Genomic DNA, 19,519 nt, shown 5'->3' on the forward strand with positions numbered 1-19,519 from the left:
ATCTATCTATCTCATATCTATCTATCTCATATCTATCTATCTATCTATCTATCTATCTATCTATCTATCTATCTATCTATCTATCTATCTATCTATCTATCTATCTATCTATCTATCTATCTATCTATCTATCTCATATCTATCTATCTCATATCTATCTCATATCTATCTATCTATCTATCTATCTATCTATCTATCTATCTATCTATCTATCTATCTATCTATCTATCTATCTATCTATCTATCTATCTCATATCTATCTATCTCATATCTATCTATCTCATATCTATCTATCTATCTATCTATCTATCTATCTATCTATCTATCTATCTATCTATCTATCTATCTATCTATCTATCTATCTATCTATCTCATATCTATCTATCTCATATCTATCTATCTATCTATCTATCTATCTATCTATCTATCTATCTATCTATCTATCTATCTATCTATCTATCTATCTATCATCTATCTATCTATCTATCTCATATCTATCTATCTATCTATCTATCTATCTATCTATCTATCTATCTATCTATCTATCTATCTATCTATCTATCTATCTCATATCTATCTATCTATCTATCTATCTATCTATCTATCTATCTATCTATCTATCTCATATCTATCTATCTATCTATCTATCTATCTATCTATCTATCTATCTATCTATCTATCTATCTATCTATCTCATATCTATCTATCTATCTATCTATCTATCTATCTATCTATCTATCTATCTATCTATCTATCTATCTATCTATCTCATATCTATTTATCTCATATCTATCTATCTCATATCTATCTATCTATCTCATATCTATCTCATATCTATCTATCTATCTATCTATCTATCTATCTATCTATCTATCTATCTATCTATCTATCTATCTATCTATCTATCTATCTATCTATCTATCTATCTCATATCTATCTATCTCATATCTATCTATCTCATATCTATCTATCTCATATCTATCTATCTCATATCTATCTATCTATCTATCTATCTATCTATCTATCTATCTATCTATCTATCTATCTATCTATCTATCTATCTATCTATCTCATATCTATCTATCTCATATCTATCTATCTCATATCTATCTATCTCATATCTATCTATCTATCTATCTATCTATCTATCTATCTATCTATCTATCTATCTATCTATCTATCTATCTATCATCTATCTATCTATCTATCTCATATCTATCTATCTATCTATCTATCTATCTATCTATCTATCTATCTCATATCTATCTATCTATCTATCTATCTATCTATCTATCTATCTATCTATCTATCTATCTATCTATCTATCTATCTATCTCATATCTATCTATCTCATATCTATCTATCTATCTATCTATCTATCTATCTATCTATCTATCTATCTATCTATCTATCTATCTATCTATCTATCTATCTATCTATCTATCTCATATCTATCTATCTCATATCTATTTATCTCATATCTATCTATCTATCTCATATCTATCTATCTCATATCTATCTATCTCATATCTATCTATCTATCTATCTATCTATCTATCTATCTATCTATCTATCTATCTATCTATCTATCTATCTATCTATCTATCTATCTATCTATCTATCTATTCTATCTAATATCTATCTATCGATCGGTGTATCTTTTTTTCTTCCTTGTATTTTAGGGAATTACAGCAATTCTCTAGTTTACATTTATTAGCTGAATCACTGCCTATAGGGGCAGCACTTGTCTGGGTAACTGAGGTAGGGTCCCCAATGTCATGAGAGGAACTGTGATGGCTGTAAGGACAGTGGATGGGTCTTCCCAAAACTAGCTCAAATGGAAAGTGGAATATTTGCCTATAGCAACCAATCATATTCCAGCTCTTATTTTTGAGAGGCCATTTTGAAAATAAAAGAGGTTATCTGATTGGTTGTGATGGGCAACTCTTCTAATAATTTTCCTTTGCACCAGTTTTGAAAAATCTCCTCCATTCTGTAAATTGCATCTACATTAAACAGACGTCAGAAGGTAGAGCAGCCATGGGGAACTGGATTACACTGCAGCTGCTAATAATGGGACAAATTAGGGAATTGCTTAGAATAAAATTGCCAAATATGAAAGCTAAGGTATGTATAATTTGGTTAATCTTCGAAAAACAAGTTCATTTATCACAAGGGAGAGGCGAGATGGGTTGCCGTAACTTTACAGAAAGCATGTTCATGCGAAGATGTGAGACCTTATTGTACATGAAGTATGCACAACAAGCACAGACTGCCCTTTCTTCCACATTTACACATCCAAATGCTAAATCCTAAGCAAATAAGTAGTGCGGTCGACTAATGTTTTTACCTTGCCAAATATATCCTTTACAAACTATTTGAAAAATGTATTTGATATATGCAGCCAGAGTTAGGCCCCAAATAAATTGAATTTTTTGTAGGACATAAAATTCTTCACTTTTTCATTTTATCTTTTTTCCTGAACATTCTTTGACTGAATGACCATGGAGAGTTATCAGGACATCTTGAGATGAAGTAACAGGATCACCGGGGATTACTGACCTGTAACCTGCTGATAACCTAACTACAGTTATAAAGTAAATGAGTTTCCCAATATATTGCCTACAGTCACAATAGTAACACTTCTGAAAGCTGTAGGTTATTTAGATATCTGGCATGATTTCAAGTGAAAATTTAAAAGGGTGGTATGAGATTAGGAAACCAGGGTGCTGAACTGCAAGAATGAGGCTGAGCTGCAATACCAGACAAACTCCATGGACAAGAGTGGCGCTGTTTCTGGGAGAAAGTAGCCATGTTTTTCTAATATCATGCAACCCTTTTCTTAAAGGCATGGTGTCGCCCCAAAAACATGTTTTTTTTTTAAATTTAACATTTAGCTCATCAATTGGGTTGAAATAATAAAACTACCATTGTTTTATTACTTATTAGTGGAGGCTGACGGCAGACGAATGCTTAACACTACAGACTTCTGAATTCTCTATGAGGATATGTTCACACGCTAAGCAAAAAATTGCTGAAAATACGGAGCGGTTTTCAAGGGAAAACAGTTCCTGATTTTCAGACGTTTTTTAATTAACTAGCGTTTTTCCTGGCGTTTTTTAAGGCCGTTTTTGGAGCGGTTTTTCTATGGAGTCAATGAAAATTGGATACAAAAACGTCTCAAGTAGTGACATGCACTTCTTTTTCGAGGGAGTTGTTGTAACGCGGCCGTTTTTCAAAACCGCCCCGTCGGAACAGATCGCCGTTTTTCCCATTAAAATCAATGGGCAGATGTTTGGAGGCGTTCTGCTTCCACTTTTACAGTCATTTTTCGGCTCAAGAAACGGGCGAAAATAAGCCGTGTGAACATACCCTTAAGCTATGTTCACATGTTTAACAAAAAACGTCTGAAAATACGGAGCTGTTTTAAAGGGAAAAACAGCTCCTGATTTTCAGCTGTTTTTTAATTAAACTAGCGTTTTTCTCTGCGTTTTTTACGGCCTTTTTGGAGCTGTTTCTCTATGGAGTCAATGAAAAACGGCTCCAAAAACGGCTCAAGAACTGACATGCACTTCTTTTTACGGGGCAACTTTTTACGTGCCGTTTATTGAAAATAAGGCGTAAAAAAAACGCCCCCGTCGGAACAGAATGCCGTATTTCCCATTAAAATCAATGATGAGCTGATGTTTGGAGGCATTCTGCTTCCGCTTTTTCAGCCGTTAGGACGTTTATGGCCTGAAAAACAGCTGAAATTGGCCCGTGTGAACATACCCTAAAGGTCACGAGTGAAGGACAGGTAGTAGAAAACTTTCATAACTATTGTTTGGATCCAAAAGAGACAGGGGTTGGGGTACATTAAAACTACAACCAAAGACATTTCCTGTTTTTAGGTAGAGATCGTCTATAAACAATAGATTAAACAATTTTCCCCTCCCCCATTTCAGGACAGGAAGGAAATTATTAGGTCTCTTTTAAGCCATCAACTCATATCAAGAACAATGGGCAGAGCCATGTAGCAGTGTGTATATATAACATACGTACATATACCTATCTACATACAAGACTATAAAGCCTTATGTGGCTGGAATGTAACTATAGAACACATCTGAAATACTAGAATTATCTAGTCCCTTCTAGAACAAAATTCGCCTTTTTGTCTTGCAGGTCTTTGATGTGCAGAGGAGAATCTTGAGTCTTGCTGATAAGACTTGTATAATCTCTGTGAGACTTCAGTTTAATGTGTCTACACAACAAAACTGCACAGTCGGCTGAAAATGATACAGCAGTCTGTTGTTGGGAAGATAAACTTTTACTGTTTTAAGTGTAAGGGAATAGTTCTCGAAATCCAAGTTGAAATCTGTCGGATACGCATGGTGTCAGTTACAAGAAAAATCATGTCTGCTAGGATTACATGTCTCCTGTCTCACATTTTATGGGTGCCAAGAAGAAAACAAATGAAATATGTTGTCTTCTTCTGACCTTGCGTGTTCCTTTTCTGCTTGGTTTGATCTCATTGTGAGTCTCCCCTACACATCCTAGTATAAGGCCTCATGCCCACTTCAGTTTTTTCCTTCAGGGTGCTATCCGTTTTTTTCGCTGATAACACCCTGACCCATTCATTTCAATGGGTCCATGCGCACTTCCATTATTTTCACGGATCCGTTGTTCTGTTCCATCGAAAGTAGAGCATGTCCTGCTTTTGTCAGTGATTCCGTGACGGTGGGGCCCATAGAAGTCAATGGTTCCGTGAAAAAAAGAAGGCTTCCGTGTACCGTCCGTTTTTGACAGATCCGTTGACCTAGAAACGGCAGGGCGTGCTAAAGTTCACAGACTACAGTACACATTCATTCCTGAAGATGGATGTTGAGAGACCCATAAGCAAGGAGCATGATCACCATGGGTGTTTCCTGGGACATGTGACAAGTTCAAATGAAGTTTAATACCTTCCATTTCAACGGATCCGTGAAAAACGGAAGCCAAACTTCCGTTTAAAACGGAAACAGGTAACGGACACTGAGTACACACGGAAACTACACGGATACCATAACAGACACACGGATCTGTGAAAAACGGTCGTGAAAACGGTGATGGAAGTGTGCATGAGGCCTTAAGGAGCCACACAAGGCAAAGGAGGACAACACCAGAGTCTAGTGATGTATTGGATGTGATACACAAGCGCCTCAGATTTATTCTCCTTTTTATCATGCTTTGGAAATTATTACTAATCCCTGAATTACCCCGGTTTATTTCAATGATATATCACCTCATATAAACTCGCCTGAAGAAGGAGCCTGTGTGCTCTGAAAGCTTAGGGCTCGTTCACACGAACGTGAATCTTGTACGTGTAACGGACGTTAAAACAACGGCCGTCACACTAACCCATGTATTTCAATGGGGCCGTTCACACCATAGTTGTTTCAACGGAGCGTGTAACCGGTCCGTTGAAAAATAGGACATGTCCTATTCTACTGCGTGTCACCCATCCGTGACAACGCGTCCTCCTCGGACGTGGAAAACGGCAGTTTTTCACGTCCGAGGTAGGTTACGTTCGTGTGAATGTAGCCTTACATACAGAATTCCTCTGGTTAGCCAATAAAGGTATCATACCTACAATACTTGTCTTTTTTTTTTTGCACAAAAGCATTTAACATTACAAAATCCCTGAATTTAAATTTACTATAACTAACACTTCTCTTAGGCTTTACTTTTATTACAGGCAGCTATAAATTACACAGTGTAATGTATATGTTGGTATTCAGTTACATTACATTATACTATTTTAATATTGTGAGACACTATAATATATTATAGTCCAGGTACCTAAATCTAATAAACTGTAGTGGGATAATTTTATATATATATATATATATATATATATATATATATATATATATATATATATATATATATATATATATATATATATATATATATATATATATCAGAGTTGTTTTTTTTATTATGTGGTTCAGAGGCTAACCATAAGTGGCTGTAGCCAACGTTGGCTTCACATGACTAACGATGAAGAACCATATGTCTAGACTGCACTTTACGATGTGTCTATGTTAAGCAGATGTATACAAAAGAGAACACAACCCCCATCCTCTCTTTTATTTAGCAGAAGACGTACAAATTGCAGTTTAAGAAAGGTGAAAGCTCTTGTTCAGCAAAAGTGATTGTTCAGCATATTGATTATTTCATAAGAACCAAAATCAAGCATAGACCCTCTATAAAGCATTGACTCCTCTCCTACCAAGATTCAATGCTTTTCTATACAAGGCACCTAAATATAGGGCAACTTTTACACAGGCCAACGATCAAACACTCGACTGTTGGCTGATTGGATCTTTTATGCGGAACAAAAAATGCTTATTTGTCGGCAGCACATCTCCCCGTAAATAGAGATGTGCTGCCGACAAGATGCAAAATGTACGGGGATGCTGATCAACAATACATCATGTTGATCGGCGCTCATTTGATCCATTTAAACAAAGCGATGATCGGAATGTATGGGGACAAACAATGACTCTGTTTAAATGGGGTAAACGAGCGCCAATCAACATGATGCCCCTGTAAAAGTGACAAGACCAGGGATTCACGCTATAACGTACGCATTGCTTTTGGTGTAAATCATATTAAAATTTGTCAGACTGCGGATGGTAACTTTTTTAAAACGCGTCGGGCGCAGAATAAAAGTTCTTTTAATATTGGCGTCCAGTGTTCGACAAATTTTCATCAAGGTTTTTTATGAGTAAAACAATAAAAGGATCTATCCACACAATGAAGACCAACCTCAATAAGGCTTCAATGGCATCTCTATCCAAGAAATCATGATCCTTCTTTACAGAGGGGATGTCAATGGGAAACAGTAGATCTAGGAATAACACAGATTTAATATGGAGTTATTTTTATAAACTAGTATTTAAAGATGACACAAAAGCAATTGTATAAAGTAATATTTTTACAGTGATTATATAACACACAGTAACTGTTTAGTGCCTAGCAGACTTCAGTGGAGGTCTTAAAAGCATAAGGTAAATATAAGGGTTAAGGGAACCAGATGTTTCCTGTACTCTCCTATAAAAGAAACAAAAACCCCCAAAAACTTCCAAGATAAATGACTCCCGGTGCCATCTCACATACCACACCGCCGCACTGGTTCACATGCTGGAGCTTTTACATGTAACCTTGATAAAATTCACATGGGACGCACTGGGAAGGTCAGGGAAGCTGGGCCAAGCAAAGATAAAAGCCCAAAAACAGAGTGCAAGGCAGCTGAATTAAAACCATCTGTACAGGATCAAAGCTGAATATGATGCACAATATCCTACTTGAAGATAAATATTTGCCCAGTGTGTACACATGTTTATAGTATCTTCCGAAATCAGAGGATTAGTGATAAATTATTTACTATGTCAGTGGGGCTGGTCTGAAGAAGTGCACTTGCAGAAGGAGTAGACAACCTTTGGAGCTCCAGATGTTATTGAACTGCAAATTTTGACACTAACAAGCTCCGGCATACGGGTTGGCATTTTTCGGAGGTTTTCAAAGTATTTAGATAAGCAGAACAATTTAAAAATTGTAACCAGATACAGGACAGACTATTGGGTCATGGAAAGGTCTGCCTGACCTGTTGGTTTTTTAGTGCATTGAAGGAAACATTCATACATAGGTCTTTAATTCTAGACATTGCTATGTATTTAACTAACTACAGTCAAATTTAGTTATATGTGATCAGTAATATCCATGGGATAAACCAACTTAATCTGGAATTGTAATATTGTATATATGTTCTGTGTTCTACTGAACTAAATTTATATTACCATAGGATTCTAATTTTGGTTCAGTAGAACCATTGGAGGTTCAGGTATTGTCGCTGTAATGCAAATTCTAAAGTTCAGCCACATTACAGCCATCTGACTCTGGTCACACTCGTTTTGCACCCACCGAACTAATGGAATTTTCTGATACACAGGTAGTAAATATGCTAACATAGCTCATAATACTATAGCCGGAAAAGAATATGATAGGAATGTAACTATAAATGTGTATTTAGACTATTCAGCAATCATAACTGTGTATTTAGACTATTCAGCAGTCATAAGGGCTTCCATATAATACAAGTATCAAAGATTTTTTTGGAAAGAACTGCAAAACTCATTGAAATAAACAAGCTTCAGGCTGGCTGCCTAATCATTTCATAGGTTTTCCTCTTTCTACGTGGCGCTTGGAAAGACTACATTTACACATCGCTTACGAATGGTGGGAAGTATTTGCTACACAATGAATTTCATACCGAGCTATTCGGCAGGGACTGAAATTTGAACAGCTGCTTTCAGCATTTTTCAGGAAAATGGGTAGCAAATATCAGAAAGTCATCCTGAATAACACAAGCAAAGGCTTCACTGATGAGAATTTCCTCAAGTGAACTATAGCTATAGGGGGTAGCCGTAGCCCGAAGGCCCCTCTGCCACATACGAGGACACTAATATTGTACATGGAACATGGTGGGGCTCTATTACAGATTTTGCACTGGGGCCCAGAAGATTCAGGTTATATATCTGAGTGAATATAGAGTATTTATACACAAGTTGACAATTATTCATCGGTTTACATTTTAAATACAGTATTGCGGCCTTTTCAATACTTGAAAAACCTAAATTTACATTTTCAACATTTGAACTTTAGTATATTGTATTTGGACAATTCTAGTTAATTTTCAGAATTTCTACTTTGGGTCTGCGCTACAGGACTCCTGAGCAGTATGTTGGCCTTCAAAGAGGACATCATATATCAGCAATTTGACTAAAGTGGAAGAAAATATCTCCATTAAGAGCACGAATATATTTTACCTTCACTGATTGTTACATGTTTTATTATCGAAACCTTTCTACGTAAATCAGGTGACGTGACCAGATACATCCAGATGATTCTTCAGTACAAAACGGCAAAGCTCAAGCTAAAAAAGCTGCTTGTCACTCATACAGAAATAAACACACGGCTAGGTTACGTCTTCTCCTTAAAGGAACAGTGTCATCACAAATTTTTTTTTCATATGTTAAAGATGTTAGTGCTTTATTAAAAACGTTTATATTTATTTGTGTGTTTGTGTTTTACTTTTTCTTATTTTTACACTTTTTCTTCCCTATGGGGGCTGCCATTTTTTGTTCCATTTCTGTATGTGTCGATTAACGACACATACAGACATGGAATACGGCAGCCACAGTCCCATAGGGACTGCGAACGGCTCCCGTCCCATCCACTTCTGTGTACGCCGTCTGTGTGGGAACTGCGCATGCGCCGCTCCCACACAGTCCAATTTGAAATTGGCGCCGTCCGGCGCCATTTTCCTGTGGACCGGAAGTCGCGGCCGGACAGTAAGATTACTACTTCCGGTCGCGGCTTCCGGACTTGTGCACTTGGACCAGCGGCAGCAGACGGAGCGGACGGGCCGGACGGAGCCGCGGCGGCAGGAGCAGGTAAGAGATTTCAATGTATGTTCGTGTTTGTGTACGTTTACTACTGTATGTAAACCTACTACACTGTGTGTTAGCTCAAAAAATGGCGACACACAGTGTAGGAGGATAGACCGTTCAAACCCCTCGTTTATCCCGGCACTAGCCAGGATAAAGGAGGGGGGGATGCTGAGAGCTCACTAGAGCGAGGGCTTTTTACCCAATTTTGCAATGCTGCAATTTTGGGAATAGCTCCATCTAGTGACCAGCAATGGGAAATATTATAAATTAGAATCTAATTTATAATATTTCCTGACTCGTGAAAAAAATAAAAAAAATTTGAACAATGTTTAATCACCTACACACTAATTGTTTAACTAAAAAAAAAAAAACATGTTTTGCTGGCAACACATTCCCTTTAAATTGCAGCCACTTCTCTGGCAGGAAACGGAAGCCCCATTCTTGGGATCGGTGGTGGTTTAAGTGGTTGGACCCTAACCGATCAGACTTTTAAGTCATATGTTCAAATTTGTTAAAAAAGGCTTTGGTGAGAAACCTCCTTTAACTTTTCTACGAAGAAATTTCCAAATGTATTTAATCTGTCAACACTACGGAGATTACAAAAACATCAGTTATATGATAAGAAACCAATAATACACTATATAAAAGAGGCTTTAAAATGTCAAGTGCTTGACTGATGTATCTAGCTAATTCCTATTATATCAGGCATGAACATAAAACCGATGATCATTCACCAATGTATAAGAGAATAGGAGTTATTTTTAACAAAGAAGTAGCAATTGAAAAGAACTACAGTCAAAGCCTTGTCCAGGAAATGGCCTTTACTGACCTACATCTACAAGCACAGTTCACATCTTCGTTATTTTTGGCATACTAGAAGTTGTTAACCTCTTCTCAGCATGACAGGTTTCTAAGATTTACAAGGACCATTCATGCTTTTGATTCAGGGAAGTTCAGACTTTTTTTTTTTATTAGGAATTATTTAAAAAAAAAAGTTGCATTAGAGTAAGAAATTATTTTTTTTCTCTGAACCTGGACGTCGTCTTCTATTTCCGCTAGACTGTGTGAAAATCTCCTACTAGGTCAAACCATTTTATGGATTAAGAGAAAAGTCTCTTTAATGATGGGGAATAATTGTAGGAAATGAGTTTTCTTCTCCAGCAGAGATGGTGCACAGGTTCCTTAATACACAGTGATCCACATCTTTGTCTGCAACAATCCTTCACGTAAGAGGAAGACACAACAGACATAACAGAGGAAAAGGAATCTTAGCCACAGGTATTTAGCATTCAGGTCATATTTATCTTACGTGTAAACCTGGTTTAGAAATAGGAAGTATGAATACATGTGTTAAGGAGTAGCATGTAGACATAACCTAAGATTGGTTTATGACATTTATATATTAAGTGAATAATTTGTAACAAAAACTTATAAAATATATAAGCTGGTTAAGAAATATACAAATAAGGAACTTATTTATAAAGTAGTCTTAGGGGGAGTTCACACTTCTGATGGAAACTGCGTCAGAAAACGTGCCAAAAAACGGCCGAAAATGTCTCCCATTGATTTCAATGGGAGGTGGAGTCGTTTTTTCCTGCGAGCGGAAAAAAAAAAGGGACATGCCCTATCTTCTGGCCTTTACGCCTCTGACCTCCCATTGACATCAATGGAAGGCAGAGAAAGAGTATTTTGCGGCGATTTATGCCCGCGGCACTCAACGTCGTGAAAATCGGCGTGCAGACAGAGGAAAATCTGCCTCAAAATTCTGTTTGGAATTTTGAGGCAGATTTTCCTCCTGCAAAAAACTCAGTGTGAACCCAGGCTTAGACTTAATCTTAGTCACGTGGTATAAGGCAGATGCTCTCTAATTCTTTATAACACTTCTATGAGCAAACGGGTCAAGACTCTGCCAAATTGTGTCAAATTTTCAAGGGGGTAAACATTATTTTGCTTGTATTCAGTTACAGGTCATGTCATTATTAAAAAATATTTTTAATAGCACATACTTGACTGAGTCATAAGGCCTCTATTTAGACTACACTTTAATTGTCTATCTAGCAAAGGACAGCAACCTAAAAAGTAGAGTGGGTCATACACATGAAATAAAGGTCCACCAAACCCAGCAATCTCAGAGGATCAGCACACTTCCATTGTATAGAGGCCTCCGTGCTGTCCCACAATAGCATATGTTGGGGGAAAGAGGGATGAGGCATGTTGGATTTCATTATGCCAGATACCTTTTTCCCACAGTAGATAAGCCTTTGCTAGAGGAGTATTGCAGTGGCCTATTCCCGTCCGTAATGAAATAAACATAAATGCTCGGCTGAGTGGTGTTGGCCAAACCGGCATTTGGCCAACATTGGTCTCATGTGTATGTCCAGCTTAGGGCATACTATAATCCTTAGAGCTACAACATACGACTTAAAATGTATTACAGTAAATAAAAATATGATACCTTCCCATGTGGCCAGTTTTTCGGCAGTTAGGAATAATATGTGTTGCTTGTGTCCTCAAAATACCGTTATGATAACATGGATCAGATTCCCATCGTACTCCAATAGACAAAGTGAGCTTCTAGACTCATTTAGCTGTCATGGTGCTAGACATGCTGATATATGATGAACTTCAAAGTAGCTGAACTTTTGCAATTCGTCTAACTAAACAAACTATATTTTACTAGCTGGGATAATGGACACCAAATACTTATATTATCTTATTATTCCCTTGTATTTCCATTTCTCATTCACTATGGAAGAAAAAGCTTATATCTAGACCGTTCCATCTGTGAGAAATTGGATGCAGCGCGAGCCATCGTAGAACGATATCCCATAGGGAAATATTAAGTCGCACAATAAGTGCTATATAACGTCTCTTTCCAGCATCTCATTGTCATCCTAATAGCAACAGTTATGGTCGGATTTCTGCTACACCAAAATAAGAAATAAAAAATAAGATATTGATTTAAGAAAACAGTGGAACTATTTATTACTATAAAAGCAATGGATTTTTTTTTTTTACTATAGTATGAAAAAAGTTATAGCTGCTTAATAGGTGCAGAATGTGCTAAGTGTTTCCTCTTGAACAGGCAAAACATGACACAAAAAGGGTCACTTTGTGGCAGGAGCACTTACCTTCATATAACTGTGCATATTGAGGAAATCCTGCTGCCCGCAACCAATCACATGCCTCCTTTGCCTCTATTTCTGTAAGAGATAAAATACAGAAACCCCACGGTTAGTGATTTGCAGAGTGACAAGTTCCTTAGTATACCTCCTATCCTCTCTATGGAAACAGTATTTCCATGTCAATTTACTACAAGGTCTACATCGCTTTGTCTATTGTCATTCATTACAGCTCCTCTTTTTAAAATGGGGATTACTTTCTTCAACTTCCTTTTGATTGTTAGTTAAATCACATTTAATATATGTGTCTTTTAGCAGTGAATGTTATTCGAGCACTTTCAACTTGGGTCGACCAACGAATACTTAAAGGCTTTATGAAATGGGAATTCAGTGCTTTATTTCAAGGATGTGGTTGTTAACTGGTATTGATTTAAATAACTTTTGTAATTACTTAACATTTTAAAAGCTGTTTTTTTTTTAAAAAAACACACAAAAAAACAAAACCTCATATTATCCCAAGGCTTAGCATTGTGAGTGTCAAGCCAAAGTCTTCAGCCCCAGTGTATCAGCATGGACCATGCTCATTAGCATAAAATAAAACAAGCAGAATACAATCAGTATTAAGCTTTTCCATCTACTACTAATATTCACATTCACCAAATATGTTTAAATATAAAAATGTAAAAACTTCCCTAATAATCGTCACATAGAGAAAAATTCAATTTACAATACAATAATCTCTATTATCGAGGATTTGTCACTAAGTCATATAAGTTGAACTGATTAACTGACCTGAATAGCGGTGTCTCCCTGATTCCATCGCTGTTTTTTTTTCTAGACCCCTCCCCCACGTTCCAGAGAATTTGCTGTAGTGAGCCAAAGGGGTGGAGCTAGCTTCCCTGCCTCTGATGCAGACCAATCAGTGCGAGTCACTTTGAGGGTAGTTTACTCCCTGCTGGCTAACTACAGCAAATTAGCATAGAGGGAGTCAACATAACAGTGGGCCATATCTCTGGAATGGGGGGATACAGAAAAAATAAATAAATAACAGCGCTGGAAACAGCGCTATTCAGGTCAGTAAACCAGTTCAACTTGTATGATCTAGTGAAAGGTCCTCTAAGTATTTTGCAACACATTCGCACAAGAAAATAATATTGTCAAATTCTTTTTAGATTTCCCCAAATTTTTTTTTATAGTTTTACAAAGCCCCTCAATGAGAGAGAAAAAAAAAAAAAAAAGATGCTGGAGGCTACAAGGCAATGGAATCTATTAGTACTCTACTTGTTATCACACACTCCGTTTGTTGTGACATAAGAAAAGCCAAAAGCCGAAACGTTAAAGCACACAAAGCTGAAACAACAAGACAAGATAGAACTTTGTGATTTTGATGTGAGGGTCCCATGTGGGGGTTCCCTGCATATAAAAATGTGTTAGGTAAAGCAGAAGACAAGGATCTCAATGAACTGGAAATGATTGACAAATTATGTTCAACCTGTATAAGATATTTGACCAAGAGCACTTACTAAACATCTACAAGTTTGCTGCCACTGTCTTAACTTTTGATTTGTTCTCTATTGATATCTAGGAGAATTGTTATTGCCACGCCACTAATGTCAAATTGGCTAGCTGGCTTCGAAGGTCTTGAATATCTTCTCTATCCCTGATCTTAAATAAAACGCAGCAAATCTATTCCTATCTTTAGAAGTGTTTTATAGCATGCATAGCCTGAGGCTAATGATTACGAACAGCATTGTGGCACCTCCTCAAAGTGGAAGGCGGCAGACACACCAAGAAGAAAAGGCCAGGACCTCATAGAAAAAGCGATCCTTTAGTACTGTGTAAAAAGCACTCTATTAAGTGAAATGAACACTGACTCTTTCACATTTGTCTTAATCAAGCAAACAGGTGGTGAGCAATCAAATTCTCAATGTTTATCCAGCCTTGACTACATTCAGCCGTCTTGATGTGCCAGGACAAAAAGACTTAAATTAGACACAACTGACTAGTCAATTTTACCACCTACTCGGTTAGGATACTATTGCTACTCAACATTTACTTGTGACACTTCATCTATTTCTACAAAATCATGTTGAGGTCATTCAAAAAAACCTTTAACATTTGACCCCATAATTTTAACACTTGGAAAACGTAATAATAGGCAGGTCAACGCCAGCAAACTTATCCATAGACTCCTACAAAAGATCCAACCAGGAATTCTGTCACTCTTAACCCTCCAGCACGAATTAGTCAAATGGATTTTGAGAGTGAAGAAAGTGTTGTAGAACAATTCTCATAATCCCAATGTTGGGGTCTCAGCTCTGTAGTGATTTACACATTGATCAAGTCATTAGAGGAACACGGAGGTGGAGGAGGGGGTCTAACGGACAGACAAGTATTTACAGAACTGGACTTCTGCCTTAGGTTAGAAAAACACATGGAGAGTAGCACGTAGGGCTTTTCTATGGGCCCAGCTATTGACAACTGACCTATTCTAATATAACTAATGCATCTGAAAAGAGCAGGCTCTGGAATTAAATTTAGACAATTTGCAGCAGTTCATGAAAAGAGCCCCTGAAAAAGAAAAGACCGAACAGAAGCACGTACAGAAAAGATTTTGTGGATTCCAGCCAACATTTACAAGAGATGAGTTGATACAGGAGAAAGGCTCTTTGGTTACAACATCCTAACAAATAGGAAATGGCTCACGCATTGTCACCAGCTTATATCAGACAACTCAAGCGTGAATACAGCATAAAACATCTTATAAAAAAAAAAGGGCTAGAAGGCAAAAAATAAATAAAAATATACTATAAATTTAGATTTGCATTCATTGTATAGGACACATGGTTTACAAATTCACATTCAGTGATACAGTATTACCAACTGAGTAAACTTAAAAAGAATAACCATCTTTTGGGAATGGCAAGGTTAAACAAACACAACAGTAGACATGCATGGGTTACTGTGAAAAACATAATTCAATAATAAGTAAGCTGTAAATATGCTGCAGAGAATTCACTAGATGTCAAAAAGCAAGACCCCTGCCAAGCTGTTGAGTTTTCTTATAGGCAGTAGAATACGGTCACTATTAGCCCCAGATTCATGAATGTAAACAGATGGTTTTACAAGGTAAAAAATGTTTGCCACAAAATCTTATGTATCGCAATTTAAAGGAGTTATTCAGGATTTCAAGATTGATGGCCCAGAGGTAACAATGAAGAGAATGCATTGCTTGCTCAATTGCCGCTGAACCTTTAAACAGCTGATTAGCATGCCGAGAATAGTACCCCCACCGATCTAATATTGATCGGCTATCCTAAGGATAGGCCATCAATTTTGAAATCCTGGATAACACCTCCAATATACTTCATAAACTAATCAAATGTGATAAGTGTCCGGGATAATGACTTCATGTTGGCGTATGTAATAGAATGAGGGAAAAGTAGTGATTTGACCAATAAAACATACATACATAGAGTAATAGCATGATTGTTTTACTCAAATACCTACAATGATTCATCGATTGCACAGCAGACCACAGATATCCATGGGTCCACTAGACAGCAGCCGGCCTTATGGCTAGTGACATAGTCCCATCATACATTATGGTTCCCCAAAACTAGTTAAAGAGGCTCTGTCACCAGATTTTGCAACCCCTATCTCCTATTGCAGTAGATCGGCTCTGCAATGTAGATAAGAGTAACGTTTTTTGTTTTTTTAAACGAGCATTTTTGGCCAAGTTATGGCCATTTTTATATTTATGCAAATGAGGCTTTCTAAAGTACAACTGGGCGTGTTTAAAGTTATGTACAAGTGGGCGTGTATTATGTGTGTAACATCTGGGCGTTTTTACTTCTTTTACTAGCCGGGCGTTGTGAATAGAAGTGTATGATGCTGACGAATCAGCAACATCCCCTTCTCTTCGTTACCACCCAGCTTCTGGCAGTGCACAGACACACAGCGTGTTCTCGAGAGATCACGCTGTGACGTCACTCACTTCCTGCCCCAGGTCCTGCATCGTGTCGGACGAGCGAGGACACATTGGCACCAGAGGCTGCAGTTGATTCTGCAGCAGCATCGGCGTTTGCAGGTAAGTCGATGTAGCTACTTACCTGCAAACGCTGATGCTGCTGCAGAATCAACTGTAGCCTCTGGTGCCGATGTGTCCTCGCTCGTCCGACATGATGCAGGACCTGGGGAAGGAAGTGACGTCACAGCGTGATCTCTCGAGAACACGGCTGTGTCTGTGCACTGCCAGAAGCTGGATGGTAACTAAGAGAAGGGGTTGCTACATTGCAGCGCCGATCTGCTGCAATAGGAGATAGGGGTTGCAAAATCTGGTGACAGAGCCTCTTTAAGATCTGGAGTTCTAACTTAAAGTGTGAAAAGTCATTTTCACTACTTATTTCAAGTGCAAATATATTGTGTGAAGCAGGTTGAGAGTAGACAATGAACAGTTTGATTAAAATGGTGAGTACAGTGTATTTATCTAATGACTTCCGCATAGTGATCTATAATCACTAGAAACAGTCCCAGGTTTTCAGGATCTGGCTCTAAAAGTGTCCCTATTGTAGGACAAATATCCTAGTTTTTCTGTGTGTTACGGCTCATTAACACGAGCGTGAATCTCATCCGTGTTCTGTGTGTTGAAACAATGCACAGCCCACGGCCCCATTGAATTCAATGGGTCTATTCACAGATGCGTAAGTTTTCATGCAGTGAGCGTCCGTCGCGTGAAACTCACTGCATATCCTATATTGGTGCGTTTATACGCACTTAGCTGCCCATTGAAGTCAATGGTTGTGTGAAAAGCACGGACAGCACGCGGGTGCACATTTACGCATCAATTACATTGAAAAAAAAAAAAAAAAGTGTTTGCGAGTGCATGAAAATCACATGCCACCAGCAAAGCATACATGCAAAACGCAACGCACACGGTCAGATTTACGCTTGTAAAAACGGCCCCAATGAAATCAATGTCCGTGTGCGGTGCGTGATTTCCATGCACAGCACACAGACGAGATTCACGTTCTTGTGAATGGGCCCTTAGAGTCACTTCTTATTCATGCACCCAAGGTAGAAACCCACCCAACAATGGACCATGTAAAGCATAGCACTTTGCTTGAGCGGTACCGAAGGAGTTCAACCTATTCATTTTGGAAATTCGTGGTGACCCGAGCTGGCAAACTGCACTGGTGTGCTCTTCTGACATATATCTAACACAGTTTGGGGAATAAAATCCTATTTAGATTTTCTCAGATAATTGGGCAGCTCTATGCCACATTTACAGTACATTCAACAGGGGTATTTAAGATACAAAAGACAGACTTTTTATAACTGGAAAATTTGTTGTCTAATATTTTTGCCCGATGAGTCAATCTGGCCAAGAATCGCACCATATAAAGGGAGACAAAGTGGTATTGGTAAGAAGATAAAAATCTTCTTGCCATCATCCAAACCTTAGCTTTTCTTGGGCATGAGTGTTGGCTATGTGTGGAAGGATTAGACCACTGTTGCGCTGGTAACATAAAGGAGGGTGAATGAAGACGGAAAGAGGTCTCTATCTGTGAGATCTCTCACCTGGTATGGCCATCTGTAAATAAACAGACTTACTAGCAGCATCCTTAGAACTATTTTTACATTCATGCGATTATTTTATAGCCGGTATAAAAATTTGAATTGGAAGCTTAGCTTTTGGATCTGGTTTGCACAATTAGCCCACAAAAAACCAGTACATAAGAGTGGTTTCTTGTTTTATATTCAGTTTGTATAAAGTCTATATATTCTAAAGGCGAATTACTCAGGAAAAGACTAGTCTGGCACTTAGATAGCGCCACTGATTTCGTAGTCATAGTCTTTCGATAATTTCAGAATACAGATAAGATCTTATTGTTTGCTAGGAATTCTGGAAGATGCAGCATATAGCATGCACCAGGAAATCTCTCCTGTACTGCTGTATTGTAATACGCATGCAACAGGCACAGGAGGGGGAAGGAAACAGGAAATTTTTATTGGAAGCAGCCTTATTTGTTAGATGGGTTCACAAAGCTAGGTTTGCGCGTCTAAATGAAGTTTTGCAGATCTCCTTTGTGTACAGAGCTGGGAACTATTAGACTATATTAACACACATCCTGGGACTTTAGGACAACATTCTTCAGCCTACTCATAAATTACAATACTTTCCAAACCAAAAGAACTTAAAATGTATTACTTGATCAAATAGAGTTACTGATATGTTCTAGTATTAAGACTCTTATTAAGAATCTATGGGATTCAAAAAATAAAAAATTCAGTATTACCCTCCTACAAAGTATTGGCTTTCTACACAACTAAAACACACTTTTTTTTTAAATACACTTTTTAGTAAAAAAAAATAATTAGTGTGCAAAAACCACTTAAAATAGGTAACTATCTGTGATATGTAATGTAGAAGGACAAAAGAGCAGAGACAAATATTATTTCAAATTTTAGGAGGATTTTAAAAGGAGTTGTTTTGCTTTGAACAATCCCTATTTATCAGAAAGGTTCTCACAGATAGGCTGATCACTGGATGTCCCGCCCCTGGGATTCACTAGGATCAACTATAACCTGTTGTGGACATTGTAGCGGGTGATCAAATCCCTTACAGTGGTACTACATGGGGGGGGGGAGGGGCCACTACAAGGTGTCAGAGAAAGTTCACGAATAAGAGACTCCTCTCTATGAATCTATAAAACCCTATAGGGTGTTGGAAAAAAGGTTTTCTAAACAAACGAATCCCTTTGACTTAAATGGGTTTTCCCATCTCAAAAAAGTGATGGTCTGTCCCTGCACAGTAACGTAAATGGGGCCATGTTCTAGTTCCCTGCACAGCTTGTGACCATGAGCGCCACGGTGCAGGGAAAAACTCTGAACCAGCTCGGCAGCCCCTTCATTCTCTTG

At 37.8% G+C, this 19,519-nt stretch overlaps 1 protein-coding gene across 1 annotated transcript in view; it reads right to left on the minus strand.

Annotated features, from left to right (window-relative positions):
* DLC1 (DLC1 Rho GTPase activating protein) overlaps positions 1-19,519 on the minus strand; it is a 418,348-nt gene that overhangs the window by 18,408 nt on the left and 380,421 nt on the right. Inside the window, exons 5-6 of the mRNA XM_075860021.1 lie at positions 12,608-12,679; positions 6,793-6,874 (exon numbers count right to left, since the gene is read on the minus strand). Of these exons, the coding sequence (XP_075716136.1) occupies positions 6,793-6,874; positions 12,608-12,679 (154 nt within the window). The remainder of the gene's footprint in view (positions 1-6,792; positions 6,875-12,607; positions 12,680-19,519) is intronic.

Source organism: Rhinoderma darwinii, chromosome 1, assembly GCF_050947455.1.
Source record: "Rhinoderma darwinii isolate aRhiDar2 chromosome 1, aRhiDar2.hap1, whole genome shotgun sequence".
NCBI classification, from domain to species: domain Eukaryota; kingdom Metazoa; phylum Chordata; class Amphibia; order Anura; family Rhinodermatidae; genus Rhinoderma; species Rhinoderma darwinii.